This window comes from Leguminivora glycinivorella, chromosome 2 (assembly GCF_023078275.1).
Source record: "Leguminivora glycinivorella isolate SPB_JAAS2020 chromosome 2, LegGlyc_1.1, whole genome shotgun sequence".
In the NCBI taxonomy this organism is placed as follows: Eukaryota; Metazoa; Arthropoda; class Insecta; order Lepidoptera; family Tortricidae; genus Leguminivora; species Leguminivora glycinivorella.
The window spans coordinates 13,936,021-13,962,690 of NC_062972.1; the positions used below are offsets into that span (position 1 = coordinate 13,936,021).

The following is a 26,670-nucleotide window of genomic DNA, read 5'->3' on the forward strand; positions in this document are numbered from 1 at the left end:
TAAGGGGTTGAAAGAAAACGAAACTGTGACATTGCAAACTGTGGCATTATTTTATGTACCATAATAATCATATACCTAGCATACTATTACAAGAGCAATTATGACATGTTGTCAAAAAGGAAATACTGCTCCAGTCTGCTCCGTCGCCATCGTTAGGTACGACGACGAGCGAAGCGAGGAGTGTTAGGTATCTTAACCTAATACGTTCGAATCGCTCTCAAAAACCAAATTGGAAGGAGAAGGACAACTATGCTAATTGGAAGGAGAAGGACAACTATAAATATTATGCACAAATATTATCTGCGACTAGAAGACTATTATGCTCATTAACATTATGCCAACATACCATTCGGTGTTGTAAAAATCTGCGAAATGATTTATGCCACAGCATATTCTCCGTAAGGTGTTTCTGCCAAACGTGACTTCTGCCAAGAACTATTATACGAATCTAACATATACGAAAAAAGTTTCTGCAAGACATTAGTGAACCGCAATATTGTGGTTAAAACAATTTCCTACTTTTTATTTTTAAAACTCGCGGAAAAAATTGTCCGTTGACTGCCAGTATCATTGCTCCTACTCGTATGGGACGGAATCAGAAGGTTTACCTATGAAGTTGTTCAGGTACTTTCAAATAAGACGTCCTCATTATACATTCAAAACTTCATCGAGATAACGCAAATGTGTCCGTAACGGTCTTCCCTAACAATGCACGAACAATGAAGTCGTCAGCTGACATTTCTCGGCCATTTTGGGCCGATCGATTAAGCGACCACAATCGATCACCCTGCGCTATCACGTGTTGGTATTCTGTAATCTATGGTCATATAATTTATTATGGTTTGGCTTCCGGATGCCGTCAACACTCAATAAATCAATTAAAGCGTACATCTTACTTGTGGACGTTGAGATGGGAGTGATTGCAGTGTCTTGTGGATAGGGTTAGGTAGATAATTATTAATTAAAAGCTCGTTATTTTACTTATTTCATAGCTGCTGCAGTGAAAGTCTTCTGTTCAGGTTCACCTTTTGTACTAAGTATAAAATTTGACTATTGTGCGCAAAGAAAATAAATAAAATTGAGAACGAATAAAATATCTGGTACAAATACTTTGTTGTGTAAAATACATATCTGGAAGAAATCCCAATCCCCAGCTCACCTTTTACTCGTATCGTACATGCACTTATGACGCAACACGAGGGCTCAATTCTCCATACAAACGCTCCCGACTATTTCCTCCCTGGTTTTTGAAGACAGAGCAATGATGTTTTCAACACACATTAATATTATTTTTTTCTACTCCCGTGTTGTTATTCGTCATTTACCGTGTCGTGCATAGATCGTTAAAACCCTGCATAAAAGATGCCCGCCCCCGGCCGGCGCCCCGCACACCCACGCATACGATATAGCTCTTACAGCATTGTTAGGATGCCTTTAAGGGATATAGCGGGCCGCGGGGCGCCGGCCGGGGGCGGGCGGGGGAGTGCGAGCGACAGGGTGAGTGCAGAAACATTGTAGAGGACAAGTCAAAATACTTATAGCAGGAAACAGTGCGAATTTCACGAAAGTTATTCTAGAAAACTATTCAAAATATAACTGAGTCAAAAAATACTCGTGGCGTCTTAATAACAATTTTTGCCTTCGCCTCAAATTGTTACCCACGCCACTCGTCTTTTTTGACCTCCTTTAAACGCCTGTTGCATAAAATACTATTACCTGTGTCAGACCGTTTTGATTTTTTTATAATCTTAGTTTTAAAGACGCTAGAGGCCATCAAAAATTTCCAAAAACGGCCTTATTGATTATGGCGCAAATTAGTAACAATTAGCCAAAAAAACCAAACGGTCCGAAGTCCGACACAGATTATTTCATTGTTATTCAGATTCTCAAATTTCGTTACTATTGATTAAGTTTTGAAGGAGGAAACAGTCGAGAGCGGAACCTAGATTTTTAAACTTTTATCACAATATCATTTAACTGAGGTAGTTACACTTAATGGTTATTTTTTTTGATATAAGTCTAGTTAATAATACTAGTATATTTAACTAAAATTCCGAAATTGAAAGGGGCGCCCTTTCCAATTAAGCATTTTCGCTCATGTTGCGTCTTAAAGTTTTTATTTTGCATTGACAATTTTGTGTAAATTTATTTATTGTGCAACAAAGTTAAATGTTCGTCGAATGTATTACTTCTTTGAGATCAGTTATAATGTTTACTCGTACTATCAGTTAATCTACTAATACAAACTTTATCGCACATATGGATACAAAAGGAACTCTGCATGAGTCTGTACTTCTTATGATTTTCGAATAATGTCATCATGAAATATTAACTAAACCATTAGGTACATGGTTACATTGGTTTCATATCCAGATTGCATCTCACTGATAATGCACAAAAGCTGTATTCGTAAAAATCACCTATTTGTGTAACACACATCAACGATATCAGGTAGATACGTTATCAGCAACAAAATTACTGGAGATAAAGTGATTGATGGTGTCCATGTACTCGAATTATACGCAGTTTAACAGACCATCAACGTACGATGGTGTGATAACAGCTTAACGACCGTGTCCTCTGAATATGTTGTTGGATATCTATAAACATTTTTTAGCAAAAAAAAATGACTTATCACTGACTGTACTTTTTTCCACGGGAACGACTAGGTACAATTCCACACAGTAATAATTATGACCTCGCTCAATCTCAGCCTTATAAAAATCTTCGAAAAGCGTATTCTATATATCACGGTGTACTTATGCTATTATACTACAGATTATTTATTAGGTTAGTATGGCTTTTTATAATGATTTCAGGGCATTTTTAGATAATTTAAGTCTACTATATGCAGTTGCTGAATGTTTTTGATAACGCCTTGTTATTAAATAACTTGCGCAAATGCAGTGTTAGAATTGAGCCAAAAGCTACCTGAGCTTGGACAAATTATAATGTGCTGTATTTTTGTACATAGTGACAAAGCTGTCATAATCATTTTTTTAAAAGACATTTTCAAGGAACGGAATCGCCCGAAAGGCATAGTGTCGGAGCACTGATAGTGTAATATTTGTATTATACCGATTTCAAGTCACGTTAAACACAACTTAATCATTTAATCTGGCCCTTTACTCCTACAGCCCACAACATTCGTCTAAAATAAATCGATTCTGTTCGATACGAGATATCTATCGCATATTTAATTCAGTGCTTTCGACACTACAGATAAGAGCAAGGTCTTAGATATGAATCTTAATACAAGTACCTTCAATGTATGTTGTGTATATTTATCACGAAAATGTCAGGAAAATCTGGAAACACAATTTTTGTTTCTATAATCTTTTGTGACGTATAAAGTACTTTAGATTATCAGATAAAGAAGCTACGATATTTCTGTTTTTGAGATCATTGTTCGTATTATATGGTCATGTATCAAATCAAATCTTATGAAAATCTCTAGTTATGATCGGCAATTTGGCAGTTAAGCAGATTTTTTAATATTATGCAATCTTTGTTAAAAACTGGTACTTACTGAATATGCGGATTAAGGTTAAGGATAACTTTTTTTTGCAACAGACGGAGCCCAAAAGTTACAGTAAGATCTTTGAAAGAGTGTCGTACGGATAAAGGTTAAATAGACCGTAGTTTAAGTTATGATTTCTGCCAGGCAAGTATGGTCGCGCGATAAATGATAAAACATCAGGCCGTCCCTATCTTACTATTTGTAAGTTCGATAGCGACGGCCTGATGTCTTATCATTTATCGCGCGACCATGCTGGCCTGCGAGTACTTAGATCTAGATTTTAAGAAATCCCACCACTCCCCCATCAATGAATAAAAGTAACATATTTGTCTAAACGGCCATGGCAGAGCTAAAGTTGTAGGAACCAATAGAATCATATTTTGGTAAATCCTGACCGGAATATAATAATTATGAGCATTATCTAGATCTCATATTGTATGTGGTGACAGTTCAATATAAGTTACAGCGGGGCAAATGTAACTGGTCCATTTTTTCCATGTTTTACAACGTTTGCATTAGTGTTCAGTGGATTACATGTAGAACTCAACATCATAGTGTAATAATGGAAAAAAATGGATCAGTTACAATTGCCCCCAGTCGAGATTTGCCTCGCCTGTACCTTAGTATTAAAATTCGTTCTTTTAAAATTCAGCAACATGGCGCGTAGTCATATATATTTCTCGTCGGGCTTTATATGTACATATATGTATGTGTGTGTGGTGGTACATTGTTAACACAACGACATTCCGCTATTTCCTCTGTCCAGGGACGATGGATCGCCTCCCCGGGTGCCCCGTTTTTATTTCCTTCGTTCCCCTAGTCCTCTCAGCTGAAACGATAAGCTCGATTGAATTGTAAGGATGCTTTTTTTACCCGGGAATCTTCGCGCATTTATTTTAGTTACCTAGAAATTTGGGTAAATGGGTTTCAGAATGTATTTATTACCTACATAAAAAGTTAAATTAAAAAAAAATTGGGAAAATTCAAGGGGTACGAGTACATATTTTTGGTGACTAATACCGACCGAACTTATCGTCCACTGTCATTAGTGTATTTTGAGCTTTGCATTCGCGATATAAATACTCATTTTATTCATGTAAGTATATGATTGTTTCTGACGCGGTAATGGAGGAACGGATTGGTAATACGGCAACCGCTGATCAGAGAAGTAAGTTTATCTACCTCTAAGTGTAGACCTATTAAAACAAAGTTATTATAAACTCATCATTGCAAATTCTCGCATTTAACATTGCTAAAAAAAATCCCCAGCCTTAAATATCCTGCCTTATTTCACACTGCGCGCATATTTACCCAATAAAAAAGTCAAATGGTTCATAAAAAAGCCAAACAAGGCGGAAGGTACCTTCCGTACGCGTTGATGTCTGAAATTGCGGCGCTACGCAAATTTGCCGAGCAAATAACCTCCCGGGGGTGCAGAGTGCGGGCTTAAAAGATTTGAAAGTTGATAGCATAATACTGCTAATGCTGCTCAATGGCTGAGGGATGGGATCGAATATTGGTCAAGTGTAGTGGATAAGTCGATTAAAATACTTAGGTGTTACAAAATGAAAGTTAGTAAGTAATAAAGTACATAGAGACTTATGTTCAACTTCATCTGATTCAATATTACTAGCATGAGCGGCCATACACTGTTGTATGTATTTATTTCATGTTTACAAAAATAAAATAGATCAACTGCATTGGGCTACAGTGACTAAATCTGTCCGTCTAGTTTATTATAGAACATAAACGTACTTTTTATGATGATACCACGACGTCACAATTAAGATCTTTATCTTCAGCATGAATGACTGATTAAATTGATAAATCCGAATCTTCTTAGAAATTCTATGGCTTTTTTCTATAGGTAATAACTATGGTTAATAAAAATCATGGGGATGCAACGCTTCTGCTGTCGATTGGTGAAAAAAATGGCTAATATTTTAGGCAGGCCGTCCCTCCCGTTGTTAATAATTTCATACAAGTCCCACGCATTACCCCGACGCGCCGCATGACGGATCACCGGCTACCCTCGGCAAAAATACACATAAACAGTGTGTGGGACGAATAATGAAGCTTATTTTCCATCTTAGAAATACGAAATAATAAGTGCCACCAGTAGGTATTGATACAGTTTTACTTTATGCCGTTAGTGTAATGAAAGTCTAACTTGTATTTCTCACCAATGAGACAACAAGTAACAAACAATATTATTTAGACTTCTGGTTTGGTTGTAATCTTTTATTAGTGCGACGGTAACTCGTGAAACGTTCGTTTCCATAGTTTTATTTCATAAAATAAGCTTTTATTAAAATTTATAATATGAGTAGGTATAGTGTTTCCTTACAGCATGGCACCTAGTCTAAAACAGCATTTGTATAGGTAGTACAGATTTCGACCAAAATTAATAGTGTGAAAACGCTTTTTTAACGGTTGAAATAAAAACTAGGTATCTACAAATGTGAAATATGAAAATAGAGTTGCTTGGCTGCAGTTGCACAGTTTATAAGTGAAACTTTCTTTATATTTCACCAACTAGCAGTTTCTGCTTTATGTATTTTTTCATCACACCCGCACTTTAAATGTGCTATTGCACGCAGGCGGAGCGTGAGTTATAGAAAAATCGTTCTCCCAAGGGAATAATGAAACTTCTTGTACCGTACTTAACTTTTTTATATCTATTTACATATTTTTTACATTGCGAGTGTGATGGAAGTATTTTTATCCCTTCGGGCTTTATAATCTTACGTTGATTAAGATGATAATTTACTTACCATACTAGGTACGAAACTTCAATGATTGAACGGTAATGCAACAATATTGTATTATCATCATGCTGCTTATTTAACAATGAAGGTGATCCTTCTGTTGGAGTTGGAGTATAATAGGTATTTAAGTATAAATACCTATTATAGGTACTTTATTATGATGGCGTGTAATCGTTGTTGGTGCCAGCACGATTGGTTGATCTATGAGAGCAGGTCTTACTGTTAATCCATACTAATATCATAAATGGGAAAGTGTGTGTGTCTGTTTGTTTGTCCGTTCTTCACGGCAAAACGGAGCGACGATTGTCGTGATTTTTTAAGTGGAGATAATTGAAGGGATGGAGAGTGACATAGGCTACTTTTGTCTCTTTCTAGCGCGAGCGAAGCCGCGGCCAAAAGCTAGTCACTCATAAAGACGAACGCAACTATTAAGCCAATTCTAACTTACAGTAGCATCATTTAACCATTTGAAGAATATCGTTCGGATGTACGCGCATTTTTTTACGTTTGAATTGACCTGTGTTAGTATTAGGTAGAGTTGTTCAAAACAGAACACCTTCTGCCCATGGACAACTGCTAGACAAAAGTAAATCAAAAACAAAAACGTTTTGTTTGCCCCGCAGCCTCTAACTCGTTGGCACATCAAACAGCGCCGGCTGTCCGTCTGTTTGACGGTGTGTTTGCGCAAACCCGCTCACCCACATTTAGTGGGCAAACATTAAGGTTCCATTCTTAAATACGACACGGAGTGACAAAAAAAGGATGTAATTTAAACTGCGCCTTAATCATCTGAAATTCATCTTGAAAATCAAGATTGTTAGTTGATTTATTTAATAAGGTACAGCGTACAGCGGGGCAAATCTCGACTGGTGGGCAAATGTAACTGGTCAATTTTTTCATGTTTTACAATGTTTGCAACTTTGTTTTATTAAATAGAGTGTCCACCGGTTATATATGGTAGGCAGGTTCAGTGGATACATGTAGAACTCAACATCATAGTGTAATAATGGAAAAAATGGACATAGTTACAATTGCCCCTCAGTCGAGATTTGTCCCGCTGTTCCTTAATCGAAAGTAGTAATATGGTATAGTATGAATTTTCTGAGCCCTGGTATAGTATGAATAAAAAGCCCTTTCGGAGATAACACGTTTTGTCATCTTCAAAAAAAGTTACCTGCATACTGCAAACTGTTTAATAAACTTGAACCTTATTGCTATCATGATAGTTGCTTTTTAACTACACTGAGACTTTAGCACGTGCTGTCGAAACGGGAGCTAGCCGCCGTGAATAATAGAAACAAAGGCCTTTGTTTAACAGATTACGGCAAAAGCGAAACGTTCATCTCAGAAAATTCATACTATACCTTTTATAGGACTGTAACCAAACTGCAACTTATATGAGAACTGCACGCCGTGTGAGCTCCGACTGCAACATCGACCCGAGGCCCATTTATCGAAGCTACAAGTTACAATTTACAAGGTAGTCACTGTCTAAAGTGACAAAAGAGACTTCCGTTTGTAACTTGTAACTTTTAGTTTTTTAGAAATGGAACACTGCGGTTACCGGTTACAAGTTGCACTTGAATTGCAATAAATATATACTGCTCAAAGATTGGTTTCGGGTTTGATGGGTTTTGTTAAGAACTTCAAAATTATGTAGATAGGGTCTGTGAACTCAATTTTTTGTACAAGATCTAATGAAAAAAAAACCGACCAAGTGCGAGTCGGCCTCGCCGACCGAGGGTTCCGTACAAACTTCCGATAAGTAGTTGAATCATCAAATGTTATTCATATTACTTTACAGACAACTGAATTCTTCAGGTCTCAATTTTCCATATAAAAAGTAACATGTTCATAAGTATTCCAAATTTCATAAGTAGTTCTCGAGATATTTAGTAATGTGACAGACAGACAGACGGACAGAGTGGCACCATAAGGGTTCCTTTTGTACCTTTTTGGTACGGAACCCTAAAAAGACATTCACACATTTCCTTCCAAAAACTACATTCCTTGACAGTAATTTTTCGTACTATCCGATGTCAATAACTATACAGACGAACCTGTTCCTCGGGCCTGCGCGGACGCAGCCCCAATATTGACAGACGCAGCGATCAACTGCGCAAGCGTGTTTGTGCTCGCTGATGCACCGCGTTTGAACAACGACGGCCGTCACGGCTATGGAAATATTGGGTCAGAGGACAGATGACGTGATGGCATTTTTTTTATTAAGTACTTTAATGGTTAGGTCACTTTTATGCTCATTTCCGCTTCGAATGTGCTTTAGAAACTACTATAACTGGTCCATTTTAACCATGTTTTACAATGTTGGCATTATTAAATAGAGTGTCCACCGGTTATATATATGGTAGGCATATTCAGTGGATACATTTAGAACTCAACATCATAGTGTAAATGGAAAAAATGGATCTGTTACAATTGCCCCCCAGTCGAGATTTGTCCCGCTGTACCTTAAATATAGAATGTATATACGCTAGAGTATTTTTATATACATTCGTCGTCGGCTGGATTATTAAATCCAACAAATATTATATTTCTTCGTAACTTTAACAACAAGATGATAGCCGACTACAATGGTCGGCCGGCCATAGTCTCGGTCGGACCTCAGTTGGTAGACGAAGCAAAGGAAGGGAAGTAGAGTCACAATGAGTTGAGTTGGCGCAAGGGTTATGCAAACGTCATAATTTCATTTAAAGGCTAGAAACTAATTCAGTATATTTCAGGATAGGTACTAATTGTTCACCGAATTTGGTGCTTCCATAAGTAGTAATAACTCTTGTGTAATATCAAAACTTAAACAAGCAGTTGCACTGTACAGTCTGATATACATCCAAGACCTTTCGCAAGTTCATCCAGAACAAACAGACAAGCAAAGCCGGACTAGTCAAACGGCCTGTAACGCTACCCGACTACATCGCTAATCCATTAAGGCGGCAAATGTTTGCGCAACGACGCGGCTTTTAAAAACTTTGGGATTGTCTATGCGTCCGGATTGCGGTGGGTACACGGTTGGACTAGAGCATGGGACGGTTTTTTTCTGATTAAGATCATGAAAATTACATACGGTATTTTTGGTGTCGACATTTTGATGTCGGCAGTAGGTAATCCAAATATTATTGTATGACACTAGGACACTACCCCATTTCGCGGAACTATTTACGTTTGCAGAACCCGGTTATTTTCAGGGTTTAAAACAATTTAAAATGTAGGTAGCTAATTAATTACCTATGCCAGATTAGTATTAGGTATCATAATTAGATTGAACAATAACGGGTTCAGAGAAAAAATTTTAAATATTAGTAGGAAATAATCCGCAAAAATAATCTCTGAAACGAGTATCAACATTGCGGTAGGTATGTACCCTTATTTACCATCCGACAATACGGGTGGCCATCCATAACGTTCCAAATTAACCATAATTCAATCAATTCAATTGTAGAACACGACCGGCCATGTACAGCCGCGTCAACGCCCTATACCGTCAGAAAAAAAACATCAAATTCGAACAATTGAGGCTTGACACACAACTGACAGCTAGGGGAGCAGGAACGAGTGCGATTGGTTGAAAATTGGACAATGCGGCAGATGCGCCCAACATTTTTTATGTAACGCTATCCTATTTGCTTAAATTCTTTACCGAAAAGTTTGAATACATACTTAGAAAAGTTGCAGCTGACATTATAATTTACACGGGCTGACAGGAGATGCATGCGATTAAAACCTTCATAGAAATGTAAATATCGGAATAGTACGATGTCAAGATACGGTCGCGTGGACAAAAATGATGAATCGGTCGCCCATTTAATATGTAAGCTTTGGAATTACAAATTATAAGTTTTCATAATTAATTCAATTATCAGTTACAATTTATATGTAGGTACCCCAGTAACTAGACTAACTAGTTACCAACCACATTTATTTAGAAGCAGCTGCTACGCATTCTTTTGATTAACAGAAAGCGTTTTTATCTTAAATTAGGACCTAAATTGTGAAATTGTAAAGCGTTTTGATAATTTGCAGATTAAAAACAACATTTTGAAAAATTTAAAGGGAAGGTACCATTTCGATAACTTTTATCATAAATTTATAATATTATTATTTATAAAAAAAATGTGTGGTCAAACTGAATTAAGCAATTAAGTATAACGAGCTATTTAAAAGATAGATCGCGGATTGCTTACAGGCAGACAGAGAGAAATTTTCACCATACAGAAATATCTTACTCGTCATAAAATAAATCAAGATACATAAACTATACCTACCTATACCTTCTACTTCTTTATATTACTGCTCAAGTGCTCACAAAACTAATGAAAGATAATTTTTATTAAAATTCGGCAGTGGCAGGAAATTGGAAAGCAAGGCAAACACAGTCGCAATACGGCTGATCCGTTAATCCTACTGCACAATAACAACGATATCGTATCTAGATATCGCTACTGGTAGCCGTGATAATATTTGGCTGTGCACAATTTTTGTTGTCACCCGACGGAGTATATCGAAACCATCGCGGACATGATTTTTTTTACAATAAATTTTAATTTTGATCTCATTTCTTATGAACCAATATTATTGGCTTATTGGAGTGCCAAGAATTGTTAGATGGACACTAAAGAAGTTCCCTTTAACTATAAGTAAATTACTGACATGTCTGGCGTATCGCAAAGTTTACCCACTTCAACTTTCTTTGACTTAAAAAAGTGACAGTTCGACAGTTTGCCGGCGACACCACTTTTTAATAAAGTAAACCGCACCTGAGCCTCTGCCATGACATTTTCACCTACATTACCTAATCAATAACGTAAACGGATTTGGAATTTAATTACCGTGTATTTTAATACTTTGAATTTAATTTGCCTCATGTTTATAAAACTTTAAAAAAATGCATGCTTTATCGAGCAAAAGTTCAACACTGGACCAGAATAGATGAAGCCCCTATCTTAATTTTAAGTTGATAAATTAAATTTTCTCAATCGTATTTTGATCTTAGAAAGCGCTACGACTTTTCAAAAACTTAAATCTCTCTCTCTCTAAAACTTAAAACTCTATACCTAATTAATACACCTTAAGTCGAATTAGCTTCTAACCCTCAATAAATGGATGACATTCGCAGGTTCGCAGCATCGTGATTGTCATGTCGAGATATTGGAAAGGGTCAGACAAAGATTATCGGATTAGCGCTACTTCTGGGCAGCGGCTACTTTGGTCGGGCCTCGTCCCGCTCCCACATTAAAATGCCCGGAGCATCATTTCAGAGAATCCAAAAGCATTTGGGGACCGATTTTTGAATTTCGAACGCACGAATTCGCCGTTCGAAAATCTCTGGATAACGACGAAACGCTGTTTTTGAAAAAGGACGGCTAGTCATTTTAATTCTAGTGGTAATGATCACTCGATTTCGATTATGTTAGTAGAATTTAAATCGCTAGTACCTAGTGGAGATATTTTAAACGAAGTTCATGAAATCGAATGGTCGATATTCAAAAATAGCCCCCCTGGATTTGAATCAGTTTGATTAATTTAGCCAGTCTACTTTAGCACAGACTTTAGTATCCCACTGCTGGGCAAATACTTCTTCTACTCGTTTTCTTCACTCGACCTTATCCATATCACAAATATATGCACGAGAACGGTGATAAATAAATTTGAAATAGATATTGAACATAAGATATATCAATGCATAATATTTAATAGACTTTCATAAGTGCTGTAATTAGGCCTATATGAATGAAGTATACCTAATACTTTGAATTGATATCGTCTCCGATCAAAGCATCACATTACTCCGTAAAAGTTTTACCCTTCTAATATCTTATTGACGGGGGCCCTGTCCACTGTCCATCGGACAACAGATGTAACTTATTGGACGTGTTTCAATTAATCGAATTGATGGCGTTTAAGGGGATATATCTGCCAGTATTGCAAACCTAATTAAAGAACATACCTATACTATCGTAGCAAGTAGGCGTAGGCGCCTACGAGTTTCTGGACATCTTTAAACTAGATATTTTTTATTAAACCTATTTGACCCAAAACTATGACAAGAAAACAAGAACTAGGTATACAATAGATCAAAAACACACATTTAAGCATTATACATTTACGATACAGGCCTATTAAATAATCCAAACAAAGACACTTCAATAAAAAAACGTTCTAAGCCGTTGCTAAACTACGATTGTTTTTATGCAGCTTTTTCTAACTTTACAAAAGTATGCGCACAAGTGAATTAAACTAACCAAAACATGTAATGTTTACTTATCCTGAGTATCCCATTATCCTTGCAACAATAAAAGTTAGTCTCACGACTCCCACACCGCGGGGCGCCGATATTGAAATTTCTCTTATCCTCTTTTTAACTTTGAAAAGATGACACCTGTCAAATATGCGCCTGAGTGTACTCTTTAGGAGGATCACCAAGGATTTGTAAACATATCCGTTTAAGCGGAAATGGTGTACCTGTGGTTTACTTCAACAACTACTATTTGCATTCATCCAAACGCAAAAAAAAAAAACATTCTTTTATAATTCGTTCATAACTAGTTAGAGACGATAGAACGGTGGGTTTTACAAAAATCTGCAATTATGCTATAAATAAAAGTACACCGTATCAGGTATAATTAGGTTAAGGTACGAGTAAAGATGAATTCGCTGAAAAGCTAACTAACTAAATTGATCCGTGATATTTTAAATTCGATGACCTATCAAGCCAGTCTACATTGCAGATGTGTAACCAATTTTTTGTTTATTTCCAGCGCCAAAGCTGATGATTCCCCCGGCGGAGTTCGTCGCGCAAGGCGTCATGGGCAGCCCGCAAGAAGGCATGCGCACCCCGACCGGCAGCCAGATGCTGCCCAACTCCTTGCTCAACCTCAACAACACCGGCCGCACCAACTTCACCAACAAACAGCTCACAGAACTAGAAAAAGAATTCCACTTCAACAAGTACCTTACCAGAGCGAGGAGGATAGAGATAGCCTCCGCCCTGCAACTAAACGAGACACAAGTCAAAATATGGTTCCAGAACAGACGCATGAAACAGAAGAAGAGAATCAAGGAAGGACTGATCGTGGCCCCTGAGGTCCAAGCGGCAGTGTCATCCGATGTTGTTGGCTCCAGTGAGAACAGTCGAGAATCGAGTTAGAATGTGAACTTGAGAGACCTTTACTAGTTTTGTTAGTGTTGAAGTGAAGAAATTTTATCTATTTAAGACTTTGTACAGAGCTTCCTTGTATTTAATTGTAGTTTGTGTAAGATACTAATATTCTTTACCACACTCATCACTATTTTAGAAAAATATCTTAACTTATTCTGCGTCATTCTTAACCCTATAACTCCCATCGAGGATAAAGATTTCTGACTTTTCTAGAAGCTTAAAGTTGAGAGGTTCTATTCAAAAGCCGCCTTATGGCTGAACATTTACTATATTATACTAGTTTTCCGTAAAACATCACAGCATTAGATTCAGGCCAAGCTATAAAAATCGTCGTAACTACAACAGCATGGGATAATTTAATATACAGGGTGTAAACCTAATACGGGCGAACCTTTTAACGGTGGTGAGTATAGGACATAAAAAATGGAATTAGATAACTTTTACTTAAAATTGAAATATTTTTTTTATCCATACAAATTAATTCGGCCCGCAACGTAATGCAAACACACTCGCGTTAAACGCTCGTTGACAGTTGTCATTGATTGTCATCGCAACCACGTTTACATACATTGCTGCTGGGAAATTTTTAAAAAATTAATTATGGGCTGAAACTAAGAGTAACTCCCTTAATTAATGATAACAATATTGAATTATATGCCTGGTTTCATTTATCGCCCTTATTACGTTTACGCACTGTATTATACATTTCACATACATACATACATACAATCACGCCTGTATCCCATAAAGGGGTAGGCAGAACACATGAAACTACTAAAGCTTCAGTGCCACTCTTGGCAAATAAGGGGTTGAAAGAAAACGAAACTGTGACATTGCAGTGACAGGTTGCCAGCCTCTCGCCTACGCCACAATTTGACCCGTATCCCATAGTCGCCTTCTACGACACCCACGGGAAGAAAGGGGGTGGTGAAATTCTTAACCCGTCACCACACAGGCAACAATACACAGGCAATTATACATTTCGTAGACAAATAAATCTGTAATCGTGTCCTTCCTAAAAAACCTTTTATCAGAACGAGCATAGTAAGTTCTAACTTACAATAAATTGTATGTAGGATCGCAACGCATGTGTAGGCATTTTGCCACAACTAAATATTGTCATTTTTCGAAAATACCCCGTACACAGGGTAAATATCTCCCCTGTGCCACTAATTGATAAACTTAATCCATATCGTTAATTAATGAAAAACCCAGGGCTAATTGTACAAAACGAATTTGGTAGTTTTATGTTTTTTATAAGATTAACATACATTTTATAGAAAGAACCAGGAACAACATACTAACTAAATGGAACTATAATTCCTGTAATAAATTGAGCCATTCTTTACATACTTAATAATATCTACTAACTAGGTACCTACCTACTTATCATGGCCAGCAATACGGGAAGAAAAGAAACAAAATAGGCCTAAATAATATTTAAGAAAGTATTTGTAAATTGTAATAATTTAAATTGTAAATCATCTTTTTAGTGTCAATAAATACTGTTTCGTATCTACAAAAATGTGCTAAACCAGGCAGGCAATTATGGTCGCGCGATAATTACGAATAGTGCGATAGGGACGGCCTGATATCTTATACTTTTAAACGAGCAATTCTTGTATATTTATTTATATATACCGACGATCTCGGAAACCGCTCTAACGATTTCGCTGAAATTTGTTATGTGGGGGTTTTCGGGGGTGAAAAATCGATCTAGCGTAGCCTTAGATCCCGGAAAACGCGAAATTTCGAGTTTTCATGAGTTTTTCTTTCGCGTTTGTAAACGTAAAATATGGTAGTTAATTTCGCCGCGTACGCATCGATTCCGCTTAGCTCAGTCGTACGAGGTCGGTCTAATGTACGCAGATAGATCGTAGGTGTCAGGGTTTCGAATCCCGGCCAGAAATAAAGTTTTTGTTTTTTATCTTTTTTTTTTTTGTTTTTGTATTTATAAGAGTTTTTTTTTATCTAAAGACGTGATATATTAAAATAGAACCGAGCGAAGCTCGGTCGCCCAGATATTTTTATCGTCTATCGCGCGACCATGCTACCCGTGCAGCATTGTTTAATTTCATTTGTCTGGGATTAAGACAAAGATTCAAAACAGACGCAAAACACAATATACACAATTTACTGCCATTTGTTTAGGTACTAACTGTAACTACGCATACGTAGTATAGGCAGCAAGTGCAACGTAACCTCTCGCTGCAAAAGATGTTTCAAACGGTGCAGCGCTCAATGATTTGAATGTTTTAAATGTGAGCCTTTACTTAGAAATAATATCTGTAGACACCTTTATACCTCGAGTAAGTAGGTACTTATAGGTACAGTCAACCAATTGGAACATGGTTGTAGAGTGGTCTAGACTCTACAACCATGTCAAAATGACAAGCAGTAAGACATTTCTTACAAGCTGAATTATAACGACACTATGACATAGTTCTACAGAGGCCTAGGGTTCCAATTGGTTGACTGTACACTGTACAGTCGCCATTAGATATATCTGAGTTCAAAGACTCAAGTGCCAAAATCGGGATTTCGTAAATATCGGAATATACATATTTTAATAACGTCCTGACAATGAGAGGCGTGTTTTGGTATTTGTGGAAGCTTTGACAGCTCCGATATATTTTCTCGGCGACTGTACCTAATATAGATTCACTACTATCGTGTTTAGTCGGAATACTTCGTTGAATGTGACACAAGTGTCACAAAAAGGATGCTCGAGTTCTTCAATCACTTCAGTGACTATGTTTTAAGTATTTACAGATAACACTTGATATGATAGCAATAAAACTAATAAACACAACGGACTTTGACGTAACTGTTTAGAAAATAACTTTGCAAACGTAAACTACCTATCTAGGTAAAATAATTAACCACAATAAAAAAATCAAAATGTTTATTGAGTCCAAGCTATGCGTGGCTTACATTTTTATTGTTGTGTTCTGTGTTTGTGTTCTTTTAGTTGTTCTCATAAAGCAATGATTCATGATGGACATTGCATATTGGTTACACATTGTTTACAATAATAGGTCCTAGCTGATGGATGATGATAACCGTCGTATGTTATTTGTCGTAACCCTCGACTTGATTTTCTCTGGTTTCAGCGTAATTAAGGTTTGTCGTACAATAACGTAAACGCAATTCACACCATAGTAATTTGTAATATTGCCCAGACTTTAGACTCGATAACTTGACATTCTCAATCATAACACGGTTGAACGTCACGTCTTGTCACTATTCTTACGGCACTTAAGAGTTCTGTGTTCTGTGATTTAGGCCAAAAAGGTTACAGCATGAAAAACGGGCTTTGGTTATGGTATGGCAAAAATTAAAAACGCTCATTGCAATCAAAAAGTTTGCATTCGGGATTGCGTGGTAGTAGATCAAGAGCCCAGGCCCGCCAGACCTTCCTCAAATTCTCAAGGATGAAACTTTGGGACAATGTAGAGTTCACATCGGCGTTTAATGTGTGCATATTTTCTAGTTCGGCCCATCGGCCAATTTTTTGCTATCAAGTGATGAAGGTGAAAAAAAAAAGTGCTTACTTTCCTTAAATTCTCAAGGCTGATTTTTATATATGTGTTAGAGCACGTTGTTAGAAATTGGTTATCATCAATGCCAGACCGTTTCCGCCGGCCATAACTTTTGCCAGACGCGACAAAGTTGGCAAAAAACGACTCTAACTTACCTCATTTTCTCAAGCCTGATTTTGATATATGATACGCAGGGACCTATAACTAGACCGTTTGTAAGCAGCCAGACCAATCGGATGGACCCAACCATCCGCCAGACCGACTTAAAGTTTCGATATGAGCATTAGTAGAATTGAAATATTCCGGGTCTATAAAAGCTAAAAACTTGAATTTTCTACATTAAGCTACGTGTATATTGTATACTTGACGTAATAAGCGACTTTCAAAAATTTTACTTCTAAGGAAATAAAAATATGAAAGTTTATATGTGGTACAAGATTAATTTTAAGCTATGAATTTTATTTACACTGCGTAAGTACATGTGTATTTTATTATAAATATAACTTTTACCAGACGCGACAAAGTTGGCAAAAAACGACTCTAACTTACCTCATTTTCTCAAGCCTGATTTTGGTATATGATACGCAGGGACCTGTAACCAGACCGTTTGTAAGCAGCCAGACCAATCGGATGGACCCAACCATCCGCCAGACCGACTTAAAGTTTCGATATGAGCATTAGTAGAATTGAAATATTCTGGGTCTATCAAAAGCTAAAAACTTGAATTTTCTAGATTAAGCTACGTGTATATTGTATACTTGACGTAATAAGCGACTTTCAAAAATTTTACTTCTAAGGAAATAAAAAAATGAAAGTTTATATGTGGTATTTTAAGCTATGAATTTTATTTACACTGCGTAAGTACATGTGTATTTTATTATAAATATAACTTTTACCAGACGCGACAAAGTTGGCAAAAAACGACTCTAACTTACCTCATTTTCTCAAGCCTGATTTTGATATATGATACGCAGGGACCTGTAACTAGACCATTTGTAAGCAGCCAGACCAATCGGATGGACCCAACCATCCGCCAGACCGACTTAAAGTTTCGATATGAGCATTAGTAGAATTGAAATATTCCCGGTCTATAAAAGCTAAAAACTTGAATAACGAATTGAATTTTATATTATAAATAACGTAAACAAGGAAAAAACAAATTGGTGCAGTGCATTATAAATTAAATATTCAATTCAAAGAAGTAAACAATCAATGTTACAACGGTATATAACTAAACGAATTTCCTTTCTCCTACAAAACATGGTAACATACCTAAGTGACGAACTTTAGAATTACAAGTTTAGGAAGTTTAAACATTTGTACTCAATACGAACATCATCAACCCCGTTATAACCCATGTCGGAGATGCTGAATTTTCAGACACGAATAAATTTTTGGCATTCTTCAAATACATGTATGCCGTTATAAAAAGTTTAGAATACTTTACGTGTGTACACAACATATACACTTATACTTTCCACCTCATTTTAACTGAACTTATATAAAAGCTTAAATAACTTTTGTAGTATGCGAGGGATTTGACATTATATGCAACATACACATAGTGCCTTTATACATAGTGTGAGGTCCCTCGCCCACAAATTAAAAAGGATCGATCTTAAAACTAATTTTAAACCACCTTGTTCGACGACCGAAAAAAAAGTTTAATTTACTTTTCTTCTTTAAATTTATAATAAAATAAATACACATGTACTTACGCAGTGTAAATAAAATTCATAGCTTAAAATTAATCTTGCACCACATATAAACTTTCATTTTTTTATTTTCTTAGAAGTAAAATTTTTGAAAGTCGCTTATTACGTCAAGTATACAATATACACGTAGCTTAATGTAGAAAATTCAAGTCTTTAGCTTTTATAGACCCGGAATATTTCAATTCTACTAATGCTCATATCGAAACTTTAAGTCGGTCTGGCGGATGGTTGGGTCCATCCGATTGGTCTGGCTGCTTACAAACGGTCTAGTTACAGGTCCCTGCGTATCATATATCAAAATCAGGCTTGAGAAAATGAGGTAAGTTAGAGTCATTTTTTGCCAACTTTGTCGCGTCTGGTAAAAGTTATATTTATAATAAAATACACATGTACTTACGCAGTGTAAATAAAATTCATAGCTTAAAATTAATCTTGCACCACATATAAACTTTCATTTTTTTATTTCCTTAGAAGTAAATTTTTTTAAAGTCGCTTATTACGTCAAGTATACAATATACACGTAGATGTAGAAAATTCAAGTTTTTAGCTTTTATAGACCCAGAATATTTCAATTCTACTAATGCTCATATCGAAACTTTAAGTCGGTCTGGCGGATGGTTGGGTCCATCCGATTGGTCTGGCTGCTTACAAACGGTCTGGTTACAGGTCCCTGCGTATCATATACCAAAATCAGGCTTGAGAAAATGAGGTAAGTTAGAGTCGTTTTTTGCCAACTTTGTCGCGTCTGGTAAAAGTTATATTTATAATAAAATACACATGTACTTACGCAGTGTAAATAAAATTCATAGCTTAAAATTAATCTTGCACCACATATAAACTTTCATTTTTTTATTTCCTTGGAAGTTTAAATTTTTTGAAAGTCGCTTATAACGTCAAGTATACAATATACACGTAGCTTAATGTAGAAAATTCAAGTTTTTAGCTTTTATAGACCCGGAATATTTCAATTCTACTAATGCTCATATCGAAACTTTAAGTTGGTCTGGCGGATGGTTGGGTCCATCCGATTGGTCTGGCTGCTTACAAACGGTCTAGTTATAGGTCCCTGCGTATCATATATCAAAATCAGGCTTGAGAAAATGAGGTAAGTTAGAGTCGTTTTTTGCCAACTTTGTCGCGTCTGGCAAAAGTTATGGCCGGCGGAAACGGTCTGGCATTAATGAAAACCAATTTCTAACAACGTGCTCTAACACATATATAAAAATCAGCCTTGAGAATTTAAGGAAAGTAAGCACTTTTTTTTTTCACCTTCATCACTTGATAGCAAAAAATTGGCCGATGGGCCGAACTAGAAAATATGCACACATTAACCGCCGATATGAACTCTACATTGTCCCAAAGTTTCATCCTTGAGAATTTGAGGAAGGTCTGGCGGGCCTGGGCTCTGGGTCTATAGGTATGTCAAACCCACAAAGGTGTATAGGAGAACCTTAGTCACAAATTAAGGCCGATAGAGAGGTCAAGTAAATAGCTGTGTTTCGTTTTCATTAACCGAGTAATGACGAATTCAAAAGTAATTCAAATGTCAAGATTGCCACTAGTGCGACACATTGACTTCTCTTTCGGACTGTGAATCAATGGCACTTATCAAAAGAAGTTTGAGTATTTACATCGATTACTTACACTTAATAAAAATGCAATAATTGAATAATTTTTGGTTTTATGCACGTATAATCAAATAGTTAATGAAAACAAAAAATAACTAAAATTCTATGGCTTCTTGTCAGAATCCTTAATAATTAATTGCCTACTAGCCACTTACTTAATTTAAAATGTTCTCGATATGCTGGCCATGTGCTTGTATGCATGCTTCGTACCTTAATAATGTATTTCGATGAACTACATTTAGATCACGTTGCCGTATGGTGTTAAATGCCTGAATAATTCGATCTTTTAACATTTCTACATTATCCACTTCGGCAGAATACACGTCGTTTTTGATAGCTCCCCATAAAAAGAAGTCCAGACAAGTTAAATCCGGCGACCTCGGTGGCCATCGCTTAGGTCCGAATCGTCCGATCCATCGATCTCCAAATAATTCAGACAACTTTTCACGGATTGCCACAGTGGAATGAGCAGGGGCTCCATCGAGTTGGAACCATGTTGCGTTTCTTATTTCCTCCGGCAGATTGTTGTAATACTGTAACAAAGTGCCATTTATCAAGTCTAAAAAACGGACTGTATTTAAATTACCATCGATGAATACCGGACCAATTATCGTATTTCCGTGTACAGCTGCCCAGACGTTCACAGAGAACCGATATTGGTGAGCTGTCTGTCTCATTAAACGGGGGTTGTTCGTACTCCAATAATGGGTATTTTTTAGATTCCATAGTCCATTGTTAGTAAACGTTGATTCATCGGTCCAGATAACATTTTGTGCGAATGTTATATAGCGTGTGTCCCCATGGCACTGTTCCATGAACCACTCACAATAAACTTGCCGCGCTAAGTAATCTCGCTGCAACAAAGCCTGCACTTTTAAAAATTTGTATGGATGCTTCTTATTCTTTTTTAAAACTTTGTGAACAATACTATTATTGACACCAAATAACAGACCCGCTCTCCTTGTGCTGGTAGTTGGACGTTCACGGAAGTGCTGAAGAATCCGTCGTTCCAGAGCCAGTCTGACGTTAAATGCTGCACCAGGCCCTTGTGGCGGCTGCACTCTGCCGGATATGGGCAGGTCGTCCCGCACACGTTGCACAGCGTTCACAATGACGCGGCCGTTCGCAGGATGCCTCCGGATAGGATTCCGCTCCCGGTACAAATTGAGAGCTCGAGCAGCATTGCCTCTCGTTTCTCCGTAGAGCAAAATCATGTCACATAATTCTTGAGAAGTATATCGTGCCATTTTTCAGCGACATTGACAATTTAATTGACAAGTCAGTGCTACTCTTTATTTTAAATTATCCGAATGAGTTGAATAAAAAGTTCAGACCGAAAGATTTTACGATTTTCAAGACGGATTTTAAAAAATAACCAAAATTCGAGTGTCATTTTGTGTGACTTACAATTGAAAATTGTTCCTAGTCCGCCTAGATAAGACTACTATTTGCGATTGGTTTAAGATTATTTCTGAAGTTAGCCCCGGTACCACGACACTAAATGACCGTAAAGCGATAATTTCGCGATAGTTAGCATCCACTGACTGTGAAATTTAATTTGAATTGCTCTTTCTCCATATTTAAGGACTTTGGAACATTAAGATATTTTAACTATGACTACTAATAATCTAAGGAATCTACATTTTAATTTATTGCTCCTGTTACAGGAAACACCCTGTAGAATAAATATAACTCCTCAGCTGTGTATAACTCATTTGTGCAGAAGTTCCGTTCTCGTAGGCATGTAAATATTATGTGATATTGGTTTTGTTACTGCCTATAGAAAGCTTTAGTTGTCTTATTTAGATTTTTTTTTAATTAGCCTCTTTTAGAGTCCCACGGCTGGGCAAAGGCCTCCCCCTCGTTTTTCCGCTCGACCCTGTTATCACGTTTTCCCACCAGTTTGGGTAGAATGAGTCAAGGTCGTCCGTCATCTCCTTTTTGGTCTCCACGAACCCCGGCCTGCATCGACTATGGTATTCCGCGGGTCCCAGTCTGTCACCATTTTGGCCCACCTTTCCGGGTGCATACGGCAGACATGTCCAGCCCAGTTCCACTTTAACTTAGCGGTCTTGACGCCCACATCTACAACTCCCGTTCTGGAGCGTAGTTCCGTGTGTGTGTGTGTGTGTCTTATTTAGATATAAAATTATAATTGAAACATAAACTTTATGGCTGAAAGTGCAACAGTTTTCAAAATGTTGGGTAATTACAAAAATGTCATTTATTTAAACGCGTGTACAGTCGACTACAAAGAGATGTATCCACTTTTTCACCTTATTGCATTATTTGCATTGTAATAAGGTGAAAAAGTGGATGCCTACATCCCTTTTTAGTCGACTGTACCTACTGTGTCTGTGTAAACGTATGATAATGAAAAACACGGTTAACGCCTGATGAAACCGAAAATATGTCTCTTTTATCTTTTCCGGATAAAAATAGGTCTTTAATTAGGTACCTACGCGATAACCCTCTCTTAGATTTTTTTGAAACAGCTGATTCGTTACAATATAATGTACAAGATACTAATACATGTTCAACTCTTCGTTTTGGAGTATTGTCAAGGGCGGATTCAGGTTCCTATTCCTACTCAGAGGTGGGGAGTCACGTGGTAAATTTGTATGCGTAGCCTAGACTCCAGAGGGGTGGGAGTGGGGTCACATGGGTATCACGTGGCCAATTTCTACAGCCAGCTTAGGCCATGACCCTTGATGATGGGTCATGACCCTTTTGAAAATGATAAATTATATCATTTGCCATATCCTTGGTATTGAAATCTTTGACTAATTATAGTAATTATATACCTACGGTAAAGTGTGTATTTTTTTTTCACAGAATAAAAACTTAGTCCAATATCATTCGTACCATAGCATATTGGTTAAATAACTAGTGAGTGCTCGTTACAACTTAATTTATAATGTAATTTTGATATGGTTTAATGGTAGCCTGCGATGCCGTTTAGTTGATTGTAGATACTAATTTTGATGTAGTATCTGTCTATAAGATAGTTTTTTTATGTGGTAAAACAAAAAGTATCATTTATAAAATCAGATGTGTCATATTTTTTTATCTATTTTTTATTTACTTAAGACCAAAGCTCATTTTTGTTATGATTAATTTATTCCTACAGCTTCTATGTAATTAAAGTGTACAGTCAACTTGGAATAATAATTGCGTGTTAGGTCGGTTTGTGTGTACATTTGTTAAGCTAGTACCTAATACTTTATCAATAAATTAATTGTAATTATTTTCATACTGAAGTTTTATTGGTTTCAAGGTTTTACAAGAATCTTACCTCTTGGGAAGCGCTGGTAGCCTAGGGGTAAGTACCTGCGACTTTCGTTCCGGAGGTCGCGGGTTCGAACCCCGGCTCGCACCAATGAGTTTTTCGGAATTTATGCGCGAAATTACATTAGATACTTGCCAGTCGTTTTTCGGTGAAGGATAACATCGTGAAGAAATCGGACTAATTCCAATAAGGTCTAGTTTACCCTTCGGGTTGGAAGGTCAGATGGCAGTCGCTATCGTAAAAACTAGTGCCTACGCCAAATCTTGGGATTAGTTGTCAAAAGCGGACCCCAGGCTCCCATGAGCCGTGGCAACTGCCGGGATAACGCAAGGAGGAAGAATCTATCTTACCTTTCAATGTCTACCGGCCGGTCGCTTCGGTCGTATACCGAGAGGAACAGCTTCGCATTAAACGTCGGTAGGCTCCAAAGCCTACAAGAATAGGCACATATAGTAAGGTAAACCAAAACAAATAGGTAAGGTGCGTGTTTCATGGTAATGGCAATAATATCGTACAAAAACGGCTGCATAAATATCTGACACGTTGACACCGCCGCCACCATTTGAAATAGGTATAAGATTGTGTCAATTATTTTTGTGGTCTTCTATATGTGCGATATAGCTGGTGACTGTATAACTAATTTTTCAGTACAGATAGTGTTTTTTTTACGCACTAGTGCGAGAAGTGGTTCATTATATGCCAGGTCGAAACTTCGGAGGCTCATCTGTACTGAAAAACGTCGTACGATACACGTGCGAAAAGGAAATTCATAACTCGTGTCGATTTAAAACACTCCCTTCGGTCGTGTTTTAATTTATCGCCACTCGTTTCGAACTTCCTTCTTTACGCACTTGTATCGTAATGTACTATTCCACAGACTTGTAGATAAATCACAAAATGAATATAAAGTAAATAAGATTAAAAAAACTAATAAGCATACCTATAACTGGTATAGGTTTCTGGTTTGCCCTGCCTTGCCCTACCGCCGCCGTCATACTTGAAATTATATATGATCTTTATACTTACCTGTATGACGAAAGAATAATGTCAAATGTCACTCATAAGAGACTCTTATTTTTGTGGTCTTCTATATGTGCGATATAGCTGGTGACTGTATAACTAATTTTCCACAGACTTGTAGATAAATCACAAAATGAATATAAAGTAAATAAGATTAAAAAAACTAATAAGCACACCTATAACCTGGTATAGGTTTCTGGTTTGCCCTGCCTTGCCCTACCGCCGCCGTCATACTTGAAATTATTTATGATCTTTATACTTACCTGTATGACGAAAGAATAATGTCAAGTAGGTACATAAGTTAATAAACGACAAAGGTTGTATATCAAATGCATAGGTAATTTATTGGCATAAATTATTTTCTTTTTAGCGCCTGAATCTTTGAGTCAGTCCCACAGTGAGATTGCTACTAAAACGTAGTAGGCGCTAAAACTGAGATCCAAGCATGGACCTTCAATAGGGACTGAGCTCACACTTTTTTGCCATACTAAATTGAACTTTATCACCGGTGCAGAAAGGCGTTCTTGTCAGACTAGTAAAAGTGTGTCCACATGAGACGGTCAAAGTTGGGGCTGGTGTCCCTCTCGCACGTGTGACCAGTGTTAAAGGGATTACTATAGTAGTAGTATTTTTACCTGTATGATAAGTAAGTTTATAAACTTCTTAAATTATTTTTGTATTATATCGAAGCAAGGATATTAATACCTTGTAACGAATTGGTAAGTCATTATTATGAAGCCATAAAACCAAAGATTTGCGCAATTAAAAAAAAAACCTTTAGTTGGGTATTAGTTGATTTGGTAGTAACTTTGAATATTGACTGGTATCCCCAAATAATGACAGTGATGACGTCATTCAAATGATTTTGACAGTGGCAATAAGTGCGAGAGGGACACCAGCCACAACTTTACCCTCTCATGTGGACACACTTTTTGGCCTAACAACTCAATCTAGTTTAATATATATATATATTAAATCTATGGATCCAAGAGAACCAACAAAGTTCATCAAACCCTCTCTTCAAATATAAAGTAATACACGTTTCATGCATTAAATAGGACATTGGTACAAACTATCACTGATGCTCTCAAGAGGCTTACAATTTAATAATAAGTGTTTATATTATATCATTCTCACTCGTTTCATAGGCAATTAAAAGACTAACCTTGCAATACTGACGTAACTTGTTCATTAAAGATGTATTTTCAATTTGCTTATTATGTATTCATTCTTTTTTGTAACTTATTTCTTTTGTGTATTCATCTGTATATCTATCTATCTATCTATCTATCTAAAAAAAGACTAACCTTGCAATAACGACTTCATTAAAGATGTTTTTTCGCCAGGGCATCTGATGACCGAATACTTTTGAAGAGTCATCAAAGCGGTTGCCTATTTATAATTTACCAGTTTAAAACCTCTGCCACTAAGGGCCACTTGCACCAACGAAAACGGAAGGTTAACCCATCATTTTATATGGAATTTGACAGATGACAGCCCACTAATCCTGAGTTAAGTGGTTGGTCCAAGTGGGTCTAAGGGTCGGTTGTAACTTGTACCATACTGTCTACCACTGTAGAACCATCTTTTGTGATTATAGAAAAGATAATGATGTGTAACGATAAACCTTCGTCTTGAGATGGTTGGTGCAACTGGGCCTATGTGTCATCATTCCATGTATTCATTATAGAGTAGGTACATAGGTACTCTAGCAGGCCTAGCACATGATTGGCGCGAGATAGACATTTAGACAACCCGTCCTTGTCATTATTAATACAATAAAAAAAGAAGTATGATGTATGTCGCGGCATAGAGAAATAAGAAAGGGAAAAGTTGTAACACTTGTAACTCTATAGTCTATACATCAGTAAATACGAGTTATTTGTATATGCATAGGTTAAGTGACATCTAGCGACAATCACGCGCCAACCAGCGTAAATTATCAGTAGGTACTGCTACTTGTCAATAGATGTCGCGACGAACGAAGAGTCTAATGCTCACCAATTTTTAGCTA

At 36.9% G+C, this 26,670-nt stretch overlaps 1 protein-coding gene across 1 annotated transcript in view; it reads left to right on the forward strand.

Moving 5' to 3' along the window:
• The window catches only part of LOC125242305 (homeobox protein CDX-1-like), a 33,832-nt gene extending 19,894 nt beyond the window's left edge, over nucleotides 1-13,938 (forward strand). Inside the window, exon 2 of the mRNA XM_048151071.1 lies at nucleotides 13,062-13,938. Coding sequence (XP_048007028.1) covers nucleotides 13,062-13,450 — 389 coding nt within the window. The 3' untranslated portion in view covers nucleotides 13,451-13,938. The remainder of the gene's footprint in view (nucleotides 1-13,061) is intronic.
• Nucleotides 13,939-26,670: the final 12,732 nt, after the last annotated feature.